Below are 23374 nucleotides of genomic sequence, written 5' to 3'. Positions count from 1 at the left end.
GAAGTTATTGACGTTGTAAAGCTTACACTGTAACAAGGGGGTGCGGGAGCCAATTCAAAAGACCAGGAGGAAGGGTTAAAAGAGGGAATGACCTTAAAATAGGTTGTTTCTGCCAAACCCAGAGGGCCGACGAATGAAACTCCCCACCACCAACTTGCCTGAATCTGACCCACACAGCGAAAGTTGCCAAGGGTTCATGTATGATTAGGTGTTCCCTGCTATGCATAAAATATTGATGGCAGCAGGATAAGGTGTTTAAGGGACATTAATTGGGCACTTAAGGGCATCAATAGGCTGAAGAATTGGAGAGGGACCCTTCAGCTCCTTGTCCTTTATAACATTGCAGTTAGATTGTGGCATGCAGATAAGTAGCAGGAAGATCACCCATTGGATTATAGAATCATAGATTTCCACAGCATGGAAGCAGGCCATTTGGCTCATCGCATCCACACCAACTCTCCAAAGAGCATCCCATCTAGACCCACTGTATCCCTGTAATGCTGCATTTCCCATGGCTAATCTACCTAACTTACACATCCCTGGATGCTATGTGCAATCTAGCATGGCCAATCCACCTAACCTGCAAATTCGAATCATGTGAGGAGACCAAAGGATACCTACGCAGATACGGGGATAATAAACTCAACACCGGCAGTCACCTAGGGATGGAATCAAATCTGAGTTCCCTGGTATTATGAGGCAGCAGTTCTAACCACTGAACTACTGTGCCACCCTGAGATTTCTCCAGTCATTCAGTATCATAGCTTTTTTGACAAAAAATTTGCATTGATTTCTTATTTTACATCATATTTGAGTTTTATTCTCAAGATACCAAATGTATCTAACCCGTTATTGGGGAAAATTCAATTCTGGTAGTTTGTTTCTTTGTTCAGATTGTAAACTTGTGTGTCTATTTGTAAATTAAAAATAACTCGTTAATCTGAACTGTCAGTTGGGCTGAGATGTAAATAAAATTGCTTATGGACTACCTGAAGATGGTTTATGTACTATAATTTTGTCCTTGAGTTATATTATTCAAGGTCAGAAATCACATGACACCAGGTTATCATCCAACAGGTTTATTTGAAATCACAGGCTTTTGAAGCACTCGAGTTTCGTGTGACTTCTGACCTTGTCCACTCCAGTCCAACACAAACATCTCCACATTATATTATTCAGTAAAGAATGAGTAGATTTATGTCTCTAACAACAATTTGATAGAGGTTGAAAAGAGGTTGATTTTAATTTTATATTCAGAAAAATGTTCATGTAGGCATTATAATTTGTCATTTTCTTCTCAGAGGCTCCAAAGGTCACTGTTGTCCGAAAGGAAATCCTAATTGGCCTGGGTGACACTTCAGTTCTGGAATGCAAAACCACTGGTATTCCAGAGCCAGAGGTCAAATGGTTCAAAGGTGAGAGGAGCAACTGAATTGTAATATGCTATGGAGTCCTATGCTTTGGAGAAGCTAGTTAGAAGTGTGTCCTTCAGAGCTGCTTGCATTGCTGGTACAAATTTATTGTAATCAGAAAACAGCATGGAATAATTAATTATCCATCTGTAAATAAGAGGTTTGAGGATTTTGAAAAGTATTTTCAAGTGCTTTCAGTTATGTGTAGCTTGCTTCAGCCCTGTTTATAGTACTTTTGATTCAGTTCAATAGCTACTTATAATGATACATAAAATGCCCTTCACACTATCAATCTGTTGGATCAGTCTTGCCATAAAGAATTGTCCTTGCATTCAGTTTCCTGGGTATACTTGAAAATTTGCTTTTCATTTGTTTTTACTCTGTAAAATAATCTTCCCTTTCCTACTTGTTTATCCTGGAGCCCTGAAAGGATGAAGTTTCATAAACCTATCCACCTTTACTGCCATCAATCTGTCGTCAACTATTTTAGCAGAATACTAATCGGATTCCCCCTTAAAGTGTGTTAGAAGTGTCACAAATTGCACAATTTTTTTAAATTTTTCTAATCAACCTCTGGAGCAGATGAAACTTGAACCTGGGTTTCTTGGTCCAGGAACAGGGACATTACTGCCATGCCAAAAGAGGGTCTTTGTACAACATTCTTTTCTCCCTTTGCTGATTGTCTCCATGTGGTGATTGCCCAAATAGTCCAGGTGAAACCTTCCAAAAGATGTAATTAAGTTGAAGATGTTTAACTGAGATTTGGTTTCTTCTTTATTTCATTTTGAAAATTTCTGATGACATTTAGTTGATGGGAACAGGAAACCTGCTTTTTCAATTAAAGATAGTGATGGAGTCTGTCTGAGGGAGAATGGATTTAACTTATTCTCTGGGCCAAGATGAACAGCTGTCAGGGTTGCTACAGGGCAAAAGGAAGTTTGTTTCTATCTTTGCTTATTGTGAAATTTGAAGGGTCAACTAAAGCCAGGCCAAATGCTATACTTTGACTTGGCATCATGGCCACTTTTGTACCATCTTTAACCTCCTCATTTTCCGAAGCTTCTGCTTCTCTTAGGCAAAATTGCAGCAGCTCCCAACTCGCTTGCTGTCTCCTGGATGCAATGTGTCACTGGGCATTGATCTCACATCTTAATGGGGGCATTTACATTTAAAACATATACCGAGCACAAGGCAGTTCAGGTGTGGAGTTGGCCCAGAATTTACCTGGTAAGCATGTTTCTGATCCTGCTTTCAAAATCCACCATATCAATATTAGAAGTTGATTGATGGTAGATCTTATTTAAATAATTAAACATCTGCAAGTTATTATTCAGTTAAAAGCTTAAGAACTATTACAAAAGCAAAGATTCTGTGGACACTGGAAATTGGAACTAGAACTAGAAAATACTGCAGACTCTCAGCATGTCAAGCAAGATCTGCAGAGAGAAACAGAGTTCATGTTTCAGGTTGATAACTTTTCATCAGAACTAATAAAAAGTGTTCCACTTTTATGAAAATAAGACTTTTTTTAAAACAAGTGACAACGCTGGGTTGGTAACAGGATACTGTATACAGGAGTCTTTGTTATTTATATTTTAGACTAACTGGAAAGTGGATTGTATAACTAACATGTTTACAATCCTACTTTTAATTCGATCCAGCATTTCTACCAAACTAGGTTTGAAAAAGACAAATTTCAGCCTGGAGTCTGGTTACTAGTGGTGTGCCACAAGGATCTGTTTTGGGACCACTGCTGTTTGTCATTTCTATAAATGACTTGAATGCAGGCATAGGTGGATGGGTTAGTAAGTTTGCAGATAACACTAAAGTCATTCGAGTGGTGGCCATAGTGGAAGAATATTGCAGGTTGCAGGGGGACTTGGATAATCTGCAGCATTGGGCTGAGAGATTGCAAATGGAGTTCAATGCAGATGAATGTGAGGTGATTCATTTTAGGAAGAATAACAGGAAGGCAGAATACTGGGTCAATGGAAAGATTCTTGGTAGCATGGATGTGCACAGGGATCTTTATGTTCATGTACATAAATCCATGAAAGTTGCTACCAAGGTTGATAATGCTATGAAGAAGTAATATGGTGTGTTAGGTGTTGTTGGAAGAAGGATTGAGTTCCGGTGCCGTGATATCATGCTGCAGCTGTACAAGACGCTAGTATGGCCTCACTTGGAATATTTTGTACAGTTCTGGTCGTTCCATTACAGGACGGATGTGGAAGCATTGGGAAAGGTGCAGAGGAGATTTTCCCGATCTGGAGGGAAGATCGTACGAGGAAAGGCTGAGGGACTTGGGTCTGCTCTCATTGGAGAGAAGAAGGCTAAGGGGGGATTTAATAGAGACATACAAGATGATCAGAGGATTAGATAGGGTGGACAGTGAGAGTCTTTTCTGAGGATGATGACATCAGCTTCTACGAGGGGGCATATCTGCAAATTGAGGGGTGATAGATTTAAGACAGATGTCAGGGGTAAGTTCTTTACTCAGAGAGTGGTAAGGACATGGAATGACCTGCCTGCCAATGTAGTTGACTCAGCCACATTAAGGGCATTTAAACAATCCTTGGATAAGCACATGGATGATGATGGGATAGTTTAGGGGGATGGGCTTAGATTAATTTATAGGTCAGCATAACATCGAGGGCAGAAGGGCCTGTTCTGCGCTGTATTGTTCTGTGTTCTATGAATGATGCTGACAGTGGGGTAGTGAGAAATTTACAGTGTCATGTAGAGTGGTACTTTGTGGGACATGGCTATTTAGACTTTCCTGCAGAAGTCGTGCTAGTTTTCTCCTGCAAGGGGCAAGATTCTCTGCTTGTAGGAAGTGAGGAGCCTAATGCCAGGTACCCCTCTACTGTCCTGGCTCTTTCTGTGATATTATGCCTGCTTTTTCCAGTAATAGGTGAAGGGGAGAGGATTCAGTGAATGTATCTGACGCAGCAGTTACTCCTGATATCGGTGGTCAAAGGATGATGAGGTGTTTAGATGGAGTGTGGAGACAGTATAAAGGATTTGCAGGGCTGGTGTTGTTGGAGGGTGCGGGGCTGGGGTGGGAGTGGAATGAGAGCGAAAACGAGAAGAAGCTGCTTGCAATTGTGACAGTGGCAGTGCAGGGGGTGGGTGCAGTACCAGAGACAGTAAGTGTAAAGAAGCAGAGAGAAAAGTGTAGTACTTTGCCTGGCAGAATAGAAAAGATCATTGACCACCTATTAGCCATTAGACCATAGAAACAACACTGACACAGGTGGTCTTCTTGGACCGGCATGCTGGGGTCTTGAGGTGTGGACTACTCTGTGGTCTTCCAGGGAGAGGAATGCTCTCCTTTGGAACAGATCCCTAACAGAAAATCAGTTAACAGAGAATTTCCCCTTGTCTGACAGCTTTGGAGTGACTGCCCACCATTGAGCATGACAGCTTCGGAATGCTAGTCCAGGTACACATCGGCTTGGGCTTTGGGGTGCTGGTCTTTGTAGGATTCCTGGTGAGCAGCGTTCTGGGAATGGTGGTTGATAGACTCAGGCTAGAATTGGGCTAGAGAGGTGCCATAGTGGTGGAATAGCTGGTTTATGAAGTGGGTTTGTTAAGATGCAGTGAGAAAACCTGCTAGGCCTCACCGATAGAAGCCTTCAGTGAAGCTAGACAAAAAAAAACTTGAGATTCAGTCCAACATCTTTATTAAAACCTTTGAATTTTTGTCAGTCCACCGGCCCCACTTGTAAGCTCTGTCCCTTTTATGTCTTAGCCACTTCCAGCATTAAGAGAAAGTGAGTACTGCAGATGCTGAAGATCAGAGTCAAGAGTGTAGTGCTGGAAAAGAACAGGAGGTCAGGCAGCATTCAGGGAGCAGGAGAATCATTGTTTCAGACATAAGCCCTTTATCAAGAAGGGCTTCAGGCATGAGCCCATTATCAGGAAGGACTTCAGGCATAAGTCCTTCCTGATGAAGGGCTTATGCCTGAAACGTCAATTCTCCTGCTGCTCGGATGCTGCCTGACCTGCTGTGCTTTTCCAGCATCACACTCTCCACTTCCAGCATTTCTCTAGATGAGTCGACAAATGAGGTTTTGCTATATTTTTTAAAAAACAGAGATCAGCTGTGGCTAGGGGTGAATGAACTACTGACCATCCTGAAGCTCAATGGTACTTCAAATGATTTTCAAAACACTGGGATGAATATTACCAAATAAACCAGCAGCAAAAGTGCTTCCCACTGCCATGACCATTTTGGGATTTGCATCACAAAAGCTGAAGGCCTGGAGGAACAAAAGGCTTGCTGGAGCCACCAGGTACCTGTCAGACTTCCATGTTGGGGAATTGTTGCCAAATAGTTTCTCTCCATTGCCTGGTAAAATAACAAACTGCATATAAATTAGGTAATGATGAGATGTTAATGCATGTAAGTAGGCCTCTTGCCACTCTTTTTGTTTGGTGAGATTCTCAACTTGCTGTTAAATTGGACATTTTCTCTAGACATTTTTCTGATCTTGCCACGATTTTCCAACTGACTGGCCATTGCTCGCTCCATGTAGGAACTGGGTAGATTCTACCCACTGATTTATGTTGTCTTGGAAGCTAGCTCTAAGTTTGCCTTCGAAGTGTGATAATGCATTAGGTTTGCTATGGACCAGGCCAGACACCCTCAAAACATTTCAAGAAAGTAACACAGTTCCTAACTTTGCTAGTTGTTTTAAGCAGGTGTAACACAGATATTCCAGGAAAGATGCAGCTGATGAAACTCCTTAGTTTTAAAGAAAACTAAGTAGTTTTTTTCCTCAGATGGTGATGGCTAGCATGAGGGGACATAGTTTAAATTGAGGGATGATAGATATAGGACAGATGTCAGAGGTAGTTTCTTTACTCAGAGAGTAGTAGTGGCATGCAACAGTAGTTGACTCACCAACTTTAAGGACATTTAAATGGTCATTGGATAAACATATGGATGAAAATGGAATAGTGTAGGATATCTACCTATCCTACACTATTATTTCAACCAACTTCAGGTTGGTTCCACAAGTCGGTGCAGTGTCAAAGGCCGAAGGGCCTGTAATCGCACTGCCATGTTCTAAGTTCTAAAACAGAACTTATTTACAAGATTATCAAATGAAACACAAACAAAAGAGAGCAGAATACTGAATAACCTAACCTATCCGAAAACCCAACAGATTATCCCAATTTAATGATGCTGTTCCAATACTTGCAAGAATCTCCATAAACACTCCTTGGCACAAAACGTAAAATCAAACCCAGAGTCTTACAAGAGAGAAGGCAGTGAAAGAGTACTAGCATGGACCTGCTTCTTTGGGTCCAGCAGCTTCAAAAACACTATAGTTCTAAAACCAAACCAAAGCCGAGGTAGGCTCAGCTGAGAGAACTGGCTGCTCTCCTTTTCATTGTACAAGTGTTTTTTTTAAACGTAAAAGCCTTTTGCCTGAGGCAGTATCTATTAGCTATAATCAAACTGGCCCTAAAACCCATCCAAACACAGACTTCTCAGAGTCTGTGTCTTTTATGACCTCTCTGGAGAACAAACCAAGGACAACATAACCTTGTTAAAGGAGCAGCATTGTCACCAGTTCCAAAAAAAGAGTCATCTTCGACTCAAAACTTATCTCCTGCTTCTCATTGCAATTTTGCCAGGGCTGCTGGGTTTTTTTCTAGCACAATTTTATATCAGATTTTTGCCATCTGCAGTACATTTCATGATGCGTTCGGTTAATGCTTTAATGGACTTCTGCACTGCACTGTCTGCCTGTTTCTTTATAATCATGTGTGTCCAATAAAGTTACCCAGGAACAGTTTGATTGAAAAATATACACTGAAGATCAGATTTGCTCCCAGCTCAAAAACTACTGACAGCACCTCAAATAAATATAAGCCATTATTTCATTGTCATAAGATTACAACTTTTACGATTGATTTATATTGGTTTACAAGATAGAAATTTGCTGCAATTAATGTCTTTATTATCTCTTAGCATTTTGATAAATGTGAAGATTTTTATTATGATTCATGAAGCATTTTAAAATATTTTTAATTAGGCTTGTGAAAAATAAGACAGCTATGTGTCTTCTGTTAACAGGGACGGTTTTGACAGACTTACTAGTGGAAAGCAGGCAATTGACGGCCAAATATTTGTTGCCAAACTTTGTAATCATTTATCCACAAAGATTTGATGAAAGCAAATTAGAGTGAAAGTTTCAGGCTTCATGAGTCTAACTACAATGCTGGACTAACATGCTGCCAAAATTCCAATAACCTTGGTGCTGGTGTAACTAGTGAAACACATGCTAACTATATAATAGATGCACTATAATTCTTCCTTTAGACAAGAGTCTTCTCGCTTTTAGCCAGTTCGGATATGCCAAAACACTAATTGTACAATTACATCATTGTCTAACAGAAGTTGTAACTAATGTGTAATGATTCTCTGCCTGTTAACATATTTATTTGTTGACATTTTTATGACTTCAGGTGACCTTGAGCTGAGTCCTTCCAATTTTCTGAGCATTGATAGTCATCAAGGTATTCTGAAGATTCAGGGAACTCAGGATCTGGATGCAGGAGACTATACCTGTGTGGCCGAGAATGATGCAGGAAGAGCATCTGGTCAGGTCACATTGGATGTCGGTTGTAGGTTTCTATAACAAATTCATTGTTTGCTTTAATTGACATTTCAGTGCTGTCACAAGCTTTATAATTTTCTTTCCTTCCCCATTTCACTACTACTGGTGTTGATTTCAATTTTCAAAGATTATTTTTCTCAAGCCATTCATTCTCCTTGTGTCTGCCTGGGTTTCCTTCAGGTGCTCCGGTTTCCTCCCACAATCCAAAGATGTGCAGATTAGGTGAATTGGCTGTGCTAAGTTGCCCATAGTGTTCAGGGATGTGTGGGTTAGATGCATTAGTCTTGGGTAAATGTAGAGTAGTAGGGGAATGGGTCTGGGTGAGTTACTCTTTGGAGGGTTACTGTGGACTTGTTAGGCCTAAGGGCCTGTTTCCACACTGTTGGGATTCTAAAAAAAAATTACCCAAAATTCACTTGCCCATAGCTTGCTTCCAAAATGCTCCATTGAGATATTTAAATTAGTATGCACAATTTTATGAGTACAATGAAGTCATAAATCCTAAAACTTTGCAAAAATTCCACATTTCCAAGGAATATTTCACCACAGTATGTTTCCACAGAAGTTAGATTATATTGGATTATATTGTCCAATTTTGTTTTACATCACTTTAACTTTTGGATAGGTTAACTTCTGGAAGAAAACAACTCTAAGAATCAACTGGATTCTGAAAACACCACAGTATAGCAAATTGATATGCATCTTGAAGTCAAAGATTATTAGATATTTACATTAGAAAAGTATGCAGTGCTATTAACAGATGAAGGATAATAAGCATTTTATATTCATCGCATTTTAGAAAAGAAGCTTTGAAATTAAGAGATGCTAGAGAAGGCAGAAAAGCTCATTACTGAATTGAAGTCAATCTGATTTATGCAGGAATTGCCTATTTTGTTAAGTAACATTTAAGCAAGAGGCCAGGATAGCACCTAAAATTTATAACTGTACTCCAGAATTTCAAATCACTGAGAGCAAAACCATAGAGGAGCTACTAGTTCCAAAATGAGATAAAAGAATTAGAAAAGATCATTTGCTTCATCAAAGTTTATCCTTCCTATTACACCGCCCATCTTCATCCAAACACTCTGAATATTCTTTTCATGTATCAAACTGTGAACATTTGTCGTATCTTCTGCCTCGTCATTAACAATGACATTTTGAGACTCACTGGTCTTCACAAGTGCAATGTGAATTTAGGAGAATTATTGTCAATTATATTGGAAGTCTTTTTGTCTGATCAAAAGTTACATTTATCTCTGCGACTACTCTGTGCATGTGGGAATTAGAGAGAAATCTGACAAACTTTAGCAGTTCCTTTTGAATTTATTATTGATTTTCTTTTGTATGTAAACAGACCCACTCTAATGAAGTTCAACTATCTTTTTCCATAGCATCTCCTGTTTTCTCACAAACGCCCCTGGATATTTCAGCAGACATTGGTTCAAACCTGACTCTGCCTTGTCAGGCACAGGGTTACCCCAAACCACGAATCAGATGGCAACGGTTGGATAGGGAGTCACTCTTTTCCAGGCACACTGGAATCAGTTCAGTGACTCAGTTGAGAACAGGAAGCCTTTTCTTTCACAGTAAGTCACTTGAAACTATTGCATGCTGCCTTCAAATATTCCTCATACTCTTAAATTTGAATTTATAACCTGAAATATCATCTAAAAGTGAAGTCCTGAATAGACATGTAACTCTCCCTAATGAGCTTTGTGTGAAATTGAGGGGAGACTGTAGTGTAGTGGGAATATCACAGAATCAGTAATCCAGAGGAATTAAGGTTTATCACCCTTAATTCTTGGCAAAGTCTGGCTTTGGAAGAGACTATGGAGTTGCTGTGCTAATGGTTGCCTTGTAACCTTTCTAGATTTGGTTTCTGTTTCATAAACTAAGGGAGATCTGAAGAAAGGAAAGCTTGAAAGTTGCAATAAGGCAGGCTGCAAGTTTGTCTGTCTTTTGTCTTGATTAACGTTCTTGGGAATTTGATGAATTTTCCACATCTCGTATTTTATTTGCCTTGTAAATCTAGAAAGGCTGAACTGCTTGAAGATTCGGGTAAAGCTTGATTTCTGTCCGAACTGAAATCTTGTTTGAATGTTCTTTCGTCACTCTACAGCTATCAGCAATTTGATGTTGTCAAAAAGAAAACTGGTGGTTTATGAAAATACATTAAATCTTATCCATTGTTTTTCAGAACATTGACTAGTAAATGTATTTTCTTTTAGCCTTTTTAAAATAACATCTCTGCATAGTCTTTAATGTATTTTGTCTTGTGTCATGTCAACCACTCGTGGCTTTTGCTTTAGTAGTGTGTTACCATCAATTCTCCTTTTTACTATTTTAAATAAGTCAAACTGCCATTCAATCCTTTGATATAGACATTTTTAAAATCAACCTATTTAGAGATGTTATGACACTCCTCTGAAGCGGGTGGGACTTGAACCCAGGCCTCCTCGTCAAGATGTAGGGAGACTACCACGGCATCACAAGAGCCCTACATCCTATTTTCTATGTTTAATTTAAGGGCCTATCTAATTAGCAATGATAGAGGATAATCTGCTCCATATCTAATGAAGAGAGGCATTCATATTACAGAACAAAATGTAAATTGTTGCATGATAACAGATACAAATTATATTGACTAGTTCAGCATAATTACAAAGACTCCCAAAGATGATAAGGTCTGTCGCCATGACTGCATCATGCTGGACTCTTCCTTATTCACTCAAAACTGTGTACATTGTTAGAATAATTTTGATCTTCAGTAAATCATTACTGCACTGGAGGATGTTTTATCTCATGATGTCCTTTGTGGAGGATATCATTTAATGTTAGACCGAATAGTCGGTTCATTACATTGTCTAAAGGAATTTTCCTCCCTGCAAACACAAGCTGCTGCCCTCCAACATTATCTGGAGGACTTCTAATTTTGTAGAAATCCATCATGAAAGATGGGTGCTCTGTTGAAACAAGTTTCTTTTTCTTTGCCACATTCTTTAAATGAGGTAATTTCTTCATAACTATGTCCTGAATCTGTGGACATTGATTTGGCTGCCATGACATTTTATGCAGCTCATCTCCATTTTATTTAAGCAAATCTTACCTTTCAACCTGCTGGTATATCTGTGTTCAAGTATAAAACTCTTTCCTTCAACTTGTGGATTTTGTTCTGCATGTAGTTAAATATTTGAGTTTAAAGCAATTTTGTGAGCTAAGAACTGCTTTCACTAAGATGTCCAATTTTGTGTTCTGTTTGGTCTACCTTTGGCATTAACAATGATGACAATATTTCTGCTCTTCCTTCAACATGATTTTTAAAAATTATTTTAAAGCATTTTGAATCTACAGTAGTTGCATTTTCCTCAATGATTTAATAATTCTGTAATAAATGAAGATGGTTTCTAGTCAGCCTGTTCAGAGATGTTATTACTATGGAGCAGGTTTAACTTCAATGTGGCCATAGGTAAGAACCCTAGATAAATGCTGATACTTTTAAAGGATGCCATTTTGCATTAAATCTATTCTACTTGTTTTAAAATTCCTTCAAACATATAACAATGTATTATAGCAATGTTTCAATATTCTCTTTGGCTGCAAGCCTTTTCAACTATCTTACAGCAGTACTATATTCTTCTAATATTTAACTTCTGTATCATGGCAATACTGTACTGTTTTAATTCTTTTCAGCTTCTGTTAAATAATTACTAGAGATTTTAAATTATCAAAATGGGGGTATGCTGACTCCTGCAGACAAAATGAAAGTTTTACTGACTAGATTTCTGCCTAGATGGAGTCTTTCAATTCTTCACTGGTGAAATGAATATATTCTCTCTTTTCATCATCTAAAACATAATGCATATCACCTAGCACATTTTTAAAAATAAACTTTTGCCTTTGGCCTTTATTTTCCCACTGAAATAATGATTTTAAATTACGTATGTCCTGATCTTATCACAACTTTTAAGTTTTTCTATCTTCTTCATTTAGACTTTGTCTTCAGAAACTTTTAAATTTCTCTTTCATTGCCTTAAATGTACTCTGATGTTTCTGATATTGTGACCTTGGTATAAATTAATGTTCTGTCCCTTGTTGAGGCTGTTGTTGCTGTGTTTCATGAAGTATGTTCAGAATGCTGGTCATACTTGGTTTAAACAATAATTTATTCCCCTTCATTTCTATCCTCCTTAGTCTGTTTTCTGTGCTGTTATTTCAAAATTGTTGCCTGGTCCACAGTGATTTTCAACTTCACACATGGAGCACCAAATTGCTCCCACAGAACCTTATTCTTCAAAGATTGTCTCACTTTGTGGTAGGACTGGTTTTTACTCTCTTCATGTTAGTGAGTTTGAAGAAGATTTGTAACTACGGTTGAGAATCTGGATGTAAGTTTGCTCGCTGAACTGGAAGGCTTGTTTTCAGATATTTCATCACCATACTAGGTAACATCAACAGTGAGTCTCCAGTGAAGCACTGGTGTTATGGCATGCTTTCTATTTATGTGTTTAGGTTTCCTTGGGGTGGTGATGTCATTTCCTGTTCTTTTTCTCAGAGGGTGGTAAATGGGATCCAAGTGAATGCGTTTGTTGATAGAGTTCCAATTGGAATGCCATGCTTCTAGGAATTCTTGTGCATGTCATTTTGCATTAATTCAATGCTATTCTACTTGTTTTAAAATCTCTTCAAACTTATAACAATGTGTTATAGCAATGTTGCAATATTCTCTTTGGCTGCAAGTCTTTTCAACTGTATTATAGCGGTACTATATTTTGGCTTGTCCTAGGATGAATGTGTTGTCCCAGTTGAAGTGGTGTCCTTCCCCATCTGTATGTAAGGATATTAGTGATAGGGGTCATGTCTTTTTGTGACTAGTTGATATTTATTCCAAACCTTATTTTACTCGTTTTGAAGTGAAGATTATCTTTCAGAGTGCTGCATTTACCTGGCCGAGACTTCTTTGAGTGCTGCCAACTGTTTGTTTATTAATGCATTTTCAACTGCTGAGTTCTTATACAGTGGTAAACGTAATATTCTTCTGTAAATGTTCTCTTTGTGTTGAATAGATCAATATTATGCAGTACCTACCAATGGTGGCTATGGTTGGAGTAGCGTACTTTCACCAATTTCCCCTTTCTGTACAGCTTCCAAGGGCTTATCTAATTAGCATTGACACAGAAAAACTACTCCTGATTCTTAATGAGAAGACACACTCACGTTCCGGAACAAAATATACACTGATAGCAACAGATAGAAGTTATATTGACTAGTTAGGCATAATTATTAAGACCGTCAGGTACTAGAGATGATGTGTCTGGCTTTGTAGGACCATCTGCTATACTGCCAGTTCTCTATCGAAGATCTGTGAGATGGCATCAGCTTGGGTGGAGCTTAATGCATCTTCAAAATTAAGTGTTTCATTATCTTACATAACAAAACCTGCTCTCCTAATTGGTCACCTCCATGAGGTTTGTCTGCTGGTCTCAAAAAGTGCTTGCCTGGGAACACCCTTCAGTCCTGACCTTGGGATCCTAAAGCTTACAACAAAATCTAACCCAGACTTCAGAATCATAAATGTTAGAAGTAATTGTTGTTTTCGCCTCCATTTAGTACAATAAATTAATTAATAACAAGTAAATCTTAACATTTCAGATCTTTGGGTGGATGATGAAGGCACATACAGCTGTGAGGCCGAAAATCAGTTTGGAAAGATTCAGGCTGAAGTCACAGTGACAGTCACAGGACTAGGTAAGTGTTAAAGTCGTGGGAAAAATCTAGTTGTTGCTGGAACAGAGGTCCATCTTGTAAACAGTACATTAAATATTAGGCAATATAAGAAGCGATACCCATTCTGATTTTTCATAAATTTGGAGAGGAACTGTCTGAATATTTTTATACCATGAACTTAGGTTTTGTTTCTGGGTTTTCTTTGTCTTTCCTGGGAAATTATGCAACTGCTACTGAGTAGGCGGTATCTGTGATGCTTCACACATTATGGTGTATGAGCAGGTTTGATGATCCAGATGGTCTTTTCCACAAGTTTAAATGTTTGTAAAGGATAATTAGGAAACAACTCTCTGAATGTCTACTATTAAATGTCAGTAAACAAAAGTACTAATTTCCAGTGAGGTACAATGTTTTTCCATATAACGTATCAGAATATTCAAGGATCCTGATAGTGATGCTTATTTTAACAAATAGAAAATTATATATAACGTGTTAAGTGATGCCTAGTAATTGTCAAAGGAAGAATATATTGAAGGTGCTAAAGATTCTCCCTCCTCCCGTTATTGTCTGTACTTTCTATCCATTCCCTCTATTTTGTTAGCTTACAATAGCTTACAGCTACAATACCCTTTCTAAATCCCTCCATCTGTCTAACCTTCATGCTATAGTGCTATCCTTATAACTCAATTCTGATCAAGCTATTGTTGACCTAAATTGCCTTTATTTGATTTTGCACCTATTCTGTGCTCATGCCTCATTAAAACACCTTGAAATGTTTTCCGTGTTTCCTGTATGTTGTAGCATTAGTTTCAAATTTGTTAAATCTCTTTGAGTTATTCTATTCGGTTAAACTTCTTAATTACAAAAAAGTACCTGTAATAGTGCAGAAATTTTAAAAAATCATCTATTGGACATTTATTGGGGCCTTATTATCAAATGAACATCATGATAAAGCTCTCAATGTATGTAAAATGAATTTTAAAATAAGCTCTAGTACATCCCACATACATGAATATCAATGTTTTGTGAATTTGTAGTTAAATATTATGCATAATGTCAGTAGTTTAATAAAGTGTAAAAGTGGCAATGTGCAAAATCGCCTCATAGGGCATGCGGGAATATAAGAGAGTAAATATCATCTGTATCTACTAAACAGAAACGAAATTGCTTCTTGTATTGCAGACAAAACTTTGCGTGCATGCAGAATGTAAATATGATACTTTAACTTGGCACTATCAGTCTGGTTGGTGTTAATAGATGCACTACATTCATAACTTTCCTTCTTCCATATTCTGTCCAATTTTATTTTGTGCAAGATCACAAGGTTATGGTAATTACAAAAATAAAGTAAGGAAAGGTTAGAAATATGTATTTAAACAAAATGGTGTTTGAATGTGGATATTCTGTGCCACAAGCTGTTGCTGAAGAAAAATCCATAAATTATTTTAAAATAGGATGAGATAATTGCTTGAGAAAGAGAGTAATAGCAAATGAAAATGGATGGTGCCCAAGAGAGCAAAATTAAATTAGGTGGAGCAAAAGGAGAAACATGCCATTGTAGACCTGACAGACTGAATAGCTGTGTTTTTTTTGTGTGGCAATTTTTCTGTTCTGAACTGTGATTCTACAGAATCAATCTCAAGAAGGGAGGCTAGAGAAACCAAGAATAGCAAAGAAACTTGAATCTCCTCAAGAATAAATCAGCTTTTGTTCAAACAGTCTTAATGTATGAAAAAAATAGAGACAGAGGGGACTTGTACAGTGTTATAGTTTCCACAGAGCAAAGCTGTCTTAAGTTTTTGGAAGTGAATCAATTTAAAGCATATTAGGAATTCCATAAGCTTCTATTTAATAAGATTCCTTATTATAACCTCCAATTAAACAATTGTAAGAATTCCACATCCTTTTGTTCTACAAATTTGAATATGCTGGTTATCATTTCTAGGTTCAGTGAGTTAGATTTTTTTTTTCCCCCTCCTGACAGTCACACCACTAATTGGAATCAGTCCAGCAGTTGTCAATATCATTGAAGGACAAGCACTGACTTTACCATGTGTATTATTGGCTGGAAATCCACTCCCAGAACGACGTTGGATAAAAAATAACTTCAAGGTGAGTAGAGGGGAAAAAGTACAATTGTCAAATGGGGCAGTGGCCATTACCACATTGTCTTTTAGTTACACTTGGGGTTTGGTTGTTATTCTTTTGTAGAAATGTAATGAAATTATGGTAAATATTGGCCAAATAGGTGAATTGAGACTAAGAAATGAGGAAACTTGCATGTTTGTTTGCTTTGGACAGTTTTTTTGTTGGGTCAGCTGAAAATTGGTATGGGTGACATTCTTAAAGATTTAAAGTTGAAATATGCTGCACTCTCAATCAAAAAAAAACATTGCATGGAAGCAGAGACTTTAGCTAACACATGATGCTTTGTGCAAAACTTCCTCCATTTCTCGTATGCTAGAGGTTAATAAAGGTTGTTAGGCTGCTACTACAATTGTGCGCCATGAGAAGCCTTCCTTCAGGAAAAGAACTTGAAGAAAGTACAGGTTTGCTGCGATGACACTTGGGGTGAGAACCCGAGTAATGACAGGAAACTAGTTTTGATAACAGAGAAGACCAAAAGAAATATGTTAGATGACAGGTATCAATGGGCAATGGAATTAAAAGCAATTTCATTGGCCAGTGATTTGATACTTTGTGAATATAAAGATGAGTTCATTAATATAGGTACGTTTTCATGCAGATTGTTTATGATGTACAAAGCAGTAAACAAAATTTATGTAAGGATTCAAAATCCTCATGAAAAGACAAGTGGATAAACAGTTGAAAAATAAAAGGTTAAAAAGGTACGGGAAAAGTACAGGGAAGTGGGACTAAGTGGACTGCACTTTCATAGAGGCAAAAGTGAGGACTGCAGATGCTGGAAATCAGAGTCTAGATTAGAGTGGTGGTGGAAAAGCACAGCAGGTCAGGCAGCATCAGAGGAGCAGGAAAATCGACATTTCGGGCAAAAGCCCTTCAACAGAAATTATTGGGGTTAAAGGTTGCGTGATTGGTACCATATTTTAAAATAGTTTCTTCAAACTACAGACAATTTTTAATAAGTAGAAATCAATGTTACCTAGTGTAGACTACTTTAGGTAAATTTTTAATCCAATTAAAACGTACAAAGGTAAAAATGGTAATGTAACAACACCTAAAATATTTTAAAATGTCTGTTCCTCTTCCTGCTTCCTAATTCCACAAATAATCTAGTCCATGATCTCTCCATCATTAATATTTGGTCAAGGTTTAGGAGTAGGAAGTGTGCATTTCAACAGGGGGACAGTTGCCAGATGGTGCATCTCCTAGTCCAAGATCTGTGTGATTGAACTAATGAGAGTAATTAAAGGGTATGCGTCTCTGTACTATGGGACAAGCTTAGCTCCTGAAGAGTCCCACTCCAAAAATTCCACAGCAGAACAACAACATATCCAATATATTGTTTGGTAATTTCAGAAAATTCTGCAGATTGATTTTCCTCCTGTCCCTTAACCCAGCTGAATTTGAGTTCACATAATTTGAATGTACTATTCTAGAATTGAACATTAACCTCTTAACCTCCTTTTCTTTACTGGCAATGCTGCTCTTGAGTATTTGCCCACTAAACTCAGGAAATATAATGTTTCCACCTATTTAAGGTAGGAAATGCCTGTGAACTCCAGGGATCATGCTAGAAATGTATATTAAATGCAGAGCAGGTGGAGAGCTGGCTAAGTAGATCTCTACTCCAATTTCCTTTTCCAGTGTTGCAGAGACAAAGCTGGCTCATTAGGCAATAGTAAATTAGTTTCCATTTCAGAATCAATTGACTGAATGGTTAAGCAGCATGGTGAAAAGTGTTTTGTTTCCCTTACAACCTTTCCACATGAAACTCAAAATTACCCAATATTTGGCACACACCAAGAACACTCCGTGGCTATCAAACTGCATAGCATAGAGAATTATCTAATTCAAGTTGGTGTGAACATGATTGAGAATGGAAGTATATCATTATGTAATATACAAGGTTGTGCAGAGTCTAGCCTTAGAGTACAAAATTTTGAAGTAATGAAGCAATAAAGCTTGATTATATAGAATTGATATTCTATTAGAAATATACATATAATTGGGAAAAAATGCTACTTTAGTGATTCCAGATGGAAATGGATGTTGCACGTTCATGTATACTGTAAAATGTTTTAAAGACAATGCAATCATTACTACCTGTTTCCCCTCCACACCTTAATGAACCTAAACAAGAGTAAGCTGTGGACATGGGTGTAGACAAAATTTAAATTTCCAAAGAAAAAGTCAAAAAGGGAAAGGCTAGAAATCTGAAATAAAGGTAGAACAAAAGACAATTCACAGCTGCTGCGCAAAAGCAGGTCAGCAGTTAGTATCCTTGATACATCCGTGATCATCAGTGGTCCCAAGAGAAACATTCTGAAGAAAATCAGCTGGAACAAGCGGCAGTGCTGGGAGAAGAGCAATTTGTTCTGGGAATAAGGTTTGACAAATGTATACTTAAATATTAGAAGGGAAATGAACATCAGTGAAAGATCTTCCAAAGAAAACTTATTCCCACATCTTTCTCCCTCAGACTCATTAGTTTTCTATGCATTTCCATAGTTTTCACGTCATAATTAAACTTTTGTACCTAATTCCCATAACTGAATTAGGAATTTGAAGTCTTACACATTGACATTAATAGTTTAATTGTATGAGCCAGTTAAACACTATTGCTGAAAAGTTCACCATCTCTTCTCTAGGTGACAACAGATGGGTATGTGACTATACGTAGGGATGGGAGTCTTCATATTGAAAGGATTCGCCTTCGTGACAGTGGGAAGTACACATGCCTGGCTAGTAATGTGGCTGGAACAAAGAATAGAACGACTACTGTGAATATATTTGGTAAGTGCTATTCGATGGTCACTCAGGAGATTATATGGTGAGGGAACATTGAAATCTCAGTGGTTTGTGACATTGAGACTGTGGGATAGGCTGAATAGAGTAATCAGTTTTTTCCCCCAGTCTGTGTACTTGTATACTTTGAAACTGTTGGTTTTTATTGTGCAGTCATTACCTAATTATTACAGAAAATTATTTACATCATTTGTAAAGATTTGTTCAGTGTAATTAACTTGCCAGATATGTAATGATGGGCAAGACAAGAAAATAATTACATCTTATAGAAAATTCTTTCTGGCTAGCTTTCCTTGCATCCCTTAAATATCAGATTTATTCCTTTATAACTTTCCTTTCACTAATTATATATACTTTAGAAATGCCTGAACATACTTGTCTTACTTTCTACTGTCATATTTGTACATAGAACCACAGAAAATGGAGTTGGCTGTTCAGCATCCTGTTCTGCAATTTGACTCCACTTATCTAACTTACTTTCACATCCCTGTGACCTTTACCAAACAAAATTTCATCTGTCTCAGCTGTGAAGTTTTCAATTCTTTTTGAAGAATGTATTATTTTCAGCATTTTTATGCATACTGAGTTCACTTATGTGGTTTTGCTCCACATATAATATTTTGCCCTTGATCTGCATTCCACTATCAGTTAAAATAGTTTCTCCATATCAATTCTACCAAGCCCCTTTACCATTTAAAAAATTTTGATTCAGTCACTCCATTAAAACCAAATTTATGTAACATGCCCTTGTAATATCACCACTTAAAGGTTGGGATTGTGCTGTTGAATCATTGTTGTGACCATTCCAAGGTCAATAGATTCTTCTTCAGGATCAGTACTCCAAACCGGATGAAGTATTCCAGATGGAATCTGACAAAGGTTCTGTATAATGTATAAAGTTTTTTTTTTCACTAACTTTGTCTTCTGGAGCATACATTCCTAATGTTTAGAATAGGGCCAACATAAATTAGAAAAATAACATATGCTTTTAATTTTGGAGTTCCATGTTTGTTTGCTTTCAAACTTCTTGTAACAAGTATATAGATTGAATCATTTATAATTCATTTCATAGACATAACATTCAAATTGCACACAATGTAACATCCTATATATTTGTGATTCATTAAATTGCAACTGTAGGTGGAACCAAGAATTTGGATGTGCAAAGGGAAAGCCAACATCTTTGGTTAGTGGTGAAAAGCAGCAGCAGTGTAAAAGATGGCTGTGCAGGGAATGTGCATTTAGAAAAGTTCTTCAGGTATTTTAATAATTTTCTTTTATAAAAACAAGTCACAAAATAGTCAAATGAAAGCTGGGTCTCCTGGCTACCACTCCAAGTGCAGGCCACTGTGTGCTCTCCAATTCACAAGAGTCTCTTAGGCAGCACCTACCAATCTCATGATCACTACTGTCAAGAGGAACAAGGACAGCAGAGACATGGGACACCATCACTCTTAAGTTCTCCTTCAAGCCACACACCATTCTGACTTAGAAGTACATTGCCACTCCTCTAGTATCACTGGATCAAAATCCCAGAACTTGTCTCCATAACACCACTGTCAGTATACTGACACCATATGGACTGCAGCAATCCAAGAACGCTACTCAGCAGCACCTTCTCAAGGACAACTAGAGATGGACAATAAATACTTAAATGTAAAGCTTACATCCCCTGCATGAATAAAGAAACCTGCTGTTCTTGGTGCATGTAATTCCAACAGCCACTCAATTCTGTTCCCAGTACAGACTTCATTTTCCCAGCCACCCAGCTCCTATTTCAGGTAGTAATGCATAAGCAGAAGGTAATGCCTCTGTGCATGGAACACCGTGATGTAGTTAGTGTCTGTGCAAATGCTTCATGTGGCTTGTCTTGTTGCACTCAGCTGAAGTCAAATGATGCATCCGTAGATGATTGGTCACTATTTTGTTGTTTAGGATAATCAGTCCCAAATCTTTTAGAGACCATCCTGTCTGAGTTCAAAAAAACACTTTTAGCAAAGTACAAGTATATATTTAATCAAGTTATTAGGTTAATAAATACAAATCAGAGACTTAGCGCATTGAGCCTTTTTAATAAAAGGAACTAATAACTAATTATTTATGAATTTAGATTTAAGTTTATTGTCATATTTTAAGCACATTCCTCTTATCGAGTTTGTCAATGAAGACTACAGTTAAAGCCCAGATTAGCATCTGCTCAATGAAAACGGTGGTGTATTTTTGACAGACATAAAATAATTTCTATATCTTAATGGCTTCAGTAGGTAAATATTGAGTTCTCATCAAGAAGTTAATTGCTCAGCCAGCATCTCCTTGACTTAATAGCTTTTACAGGTTGAAAAGCTGTACTTAGAGTAGAGGGTTAATTGACAGATCCTCTTTGAGAGAAAGACAAGTTTCTGTGTCAGCTTCTCCATAAAAATATATTAGTATGCGCTTTATCTAAATACAAATTAAAATTTACTACTCCACATTTAAAAGAGTTTAATTTTAATGTTATTTCAAAATATAATTTATTTTTAAAGCCAACTTTATCAACACTTAATACTATATTGAGAAGTACATTTTTTCGAATAAGGTTTGTCCTGCCACAACAGTTGAGTTCCCTAGAACATTTTAAGTTCCTCTTAGAAAGATTTGGCCAGGCATATCAAAGTTTTGATTATCCAAACCAAGGCTAGAAGGGTGAGAATGTCAAAACTGATGTAGAAGTGAGCAGAGGCCAGCTTTTCACCAAAATATATTACTATCTTATTAACATAAAGGGACATCTCTCTTCCCCTCTGCATTTGCAAATAAAGGGTTCCTTGGGAAGTTTCATTTAACATTCCCCACCATATTTGCACCAGTTCCAAAATACTGTTCACAGCATTAAGTATGAGACTACTTCCACTCTATATTCAAACCTTTCAAAGATGATTTAACTGTACGTAAATTCATCCCATTTTTGAATGCAAATCATAAAAAAAATCAAGATTCTCAATTAAGACATTGTATTGCTAGTAAAATTACATAACTTTGTAAAAATTGAAAAACTGCAGAGGGTTATTGATAGGTTAAGGTAATAGGCTTTACGTTTGAAGTATAGTATGGAAAATTGAGATTATCCACTTTGGTGATGATAGAAAAGCAAACTTTTGTTGAAATGGAGGGTGACTGGCAAATCACATGGCACATGAGGTTCTGGGTGTCCTTGTACATGTAACACCAAACATTAGAATGTAGGTTCAGCAAGTAATCAGGATGACAAAAGGAATTGTTTTTTTCTTTGTTCATGGATGAGTGTGTCACTGGTCAGGCCAGCATTTATTGCTGACATCGTATTGCCCTTGAGATATTTACTGCCAAGGAGATGGAATATAAAAGTACAAAAGCCCTTGGTAACTTCCCAGCAAACAGTGAACTGCCTCTGTAGGCACAAATTACACTCTCCAGTCCTTTATTCATTAGGCTAGGAGACCAATTTGCCATTGTTCTGCATCCAGCCCATAAAATGCACCACGATTGATCAGAGCACAATTCAACTTCTAAGCCAGTGTTTCCCCCTCACAATAACAACACAGGAGATCAGTAGTTCCTTTGAAACCAGCAAGGAATTTTGAGTGTTCCATAGTGAACATTCCAATGGGAGAAGGTCTCTAATGCATCTTAGCACTTGCACAATGTGAGTGAATATACTGATTAACTTACCTTTGCAGATATTATGATTCTAGTTACTAGAATATAGGACAAGCATAATCTTTGTTGTCGAGCTTGATAGATCATAATCTTTTCAAGAATAACATGCATGGAAGAAACATGTCTAAGAAAATAAGTGGCAGGATTCCAGGGTTGAAATGAGAGGTGATAAAAGTTATTCAAACTTGAACAAAATGGCCATGCAATAATCTTTAATAGACGTACCAAATAGGGAAGTTAATGATACGAAACCACCTATACAATATACAGTATACACAACTTACACTCTCGCACCCATATTTACAAGGTGACAAACATGGATTAACACAGGCTATGGTTGAATACTCAGCAGAATGCAATTTAAATGGTTAATGAGGTCAAGATAGATCACACCCAGTGGTTACTGATAGTTTTAATAAGATTTCTTGTCCTGCACTTTGCTTCTTTTATAAGGGATTCGAATTTTTAACTTCTGAAGACTGGCTACAGAACTTGCTCAAATGCCTCTCTTAGATTATCTCAGTGACTGCTCATGTCTTGGGTATCTCCATCTATTTTCCGAAGACCAAATGCTCCAGGATTCCTGAGGCAGCACCCTATTGTCTAATTACTGCTAGGACTTCATCTTTTATAAAATATTGAGCTTCTCCAAGTTGCTGATGAATTTCTCTAAGCTCTAATTTTGCTCACCTATAGCAAGCAAACATTTCTTGTGGGCTTTCTTCATACTTTCTCAGCAGCAATGAACTAGCTAACTATCAATGGCTTCCAGAAAAATAATGCTCCCTCAGCTGCCTAGAGTCTACTAACAGCAACACTGATGCTACCTGAAGTCACTTATTTTCTGGAGCATTCTCCAAATCCAAACTGTAACTAATTTCTTTCAGGAAAAGAAAACCCAGATAGGTTGAAACCGAGGAACCTTCTTATGATCTACCCGTTGCCTTGACAATTTGCATACTCTAAGCTTTTTAA

The 23374-nt window shown here is 37.4% G+C and overlaps 1 protein-coding gene across 3 annotated transcripts in view; it reads left to right on the top strand.

The window, feature by feature from the left end:
- The window catches only part of hmcn1 (hemicentin 1), a 607098-nt gene that overhangs the window by 257635 nt on the left and 326089 nt on the right, over window positions 1-23374 (top strand). For all 3 annotated transcript variants that reach the window (XM_087990747.1, XM_043699541.2, XM_087990748.1), the window contains exons 14-19: window positions 1302-1415; window positions 7896-8054; window positions 9439-9633; window positions 13697-13792; window positions 15756-15883; window positions 18565-18709. In XM_087990747.1, coding sequence (XP_087846873.1) covers window positions 1302-1415; window positions 7896-8054; window positions 9439-9633; window positions 13697-13792; window positions 15756-15883; window positions 18565-18709 — 837 coding nt within the window. The remainder of the gene's footprint in view (window positions 1-1301; window positions 1416-7895; window positions 8055-9438; window positions 9634-13696; window positions 13793-15755; window positions 15884-18564; window positions 18710-23374) is intronic.

Source organism: Chiloscyllium plagiosum, unplaced genomic scaffold (assembly GCF_037043375.1).
Source record: "Chiloscyllium plagiosum isolate Xiang-an unplaced genomic scaffold, Cpla_swu_hap1 HiC_scaffold_9, whole genome shotgun sequence".
Lineage (NCBI taxonomy): Eukaryota > Metazoa > Chordata > Chondrichthyes > Orectolobiformes > Hemiscylliidae > Chiloscyllium > Chiloscyllium plagiosum.
The sequence above is the reverse complement of the archived record's forward strand: the minus strand, read 5'-3'. Positions and strand labels throughout refer to the sequence as shown.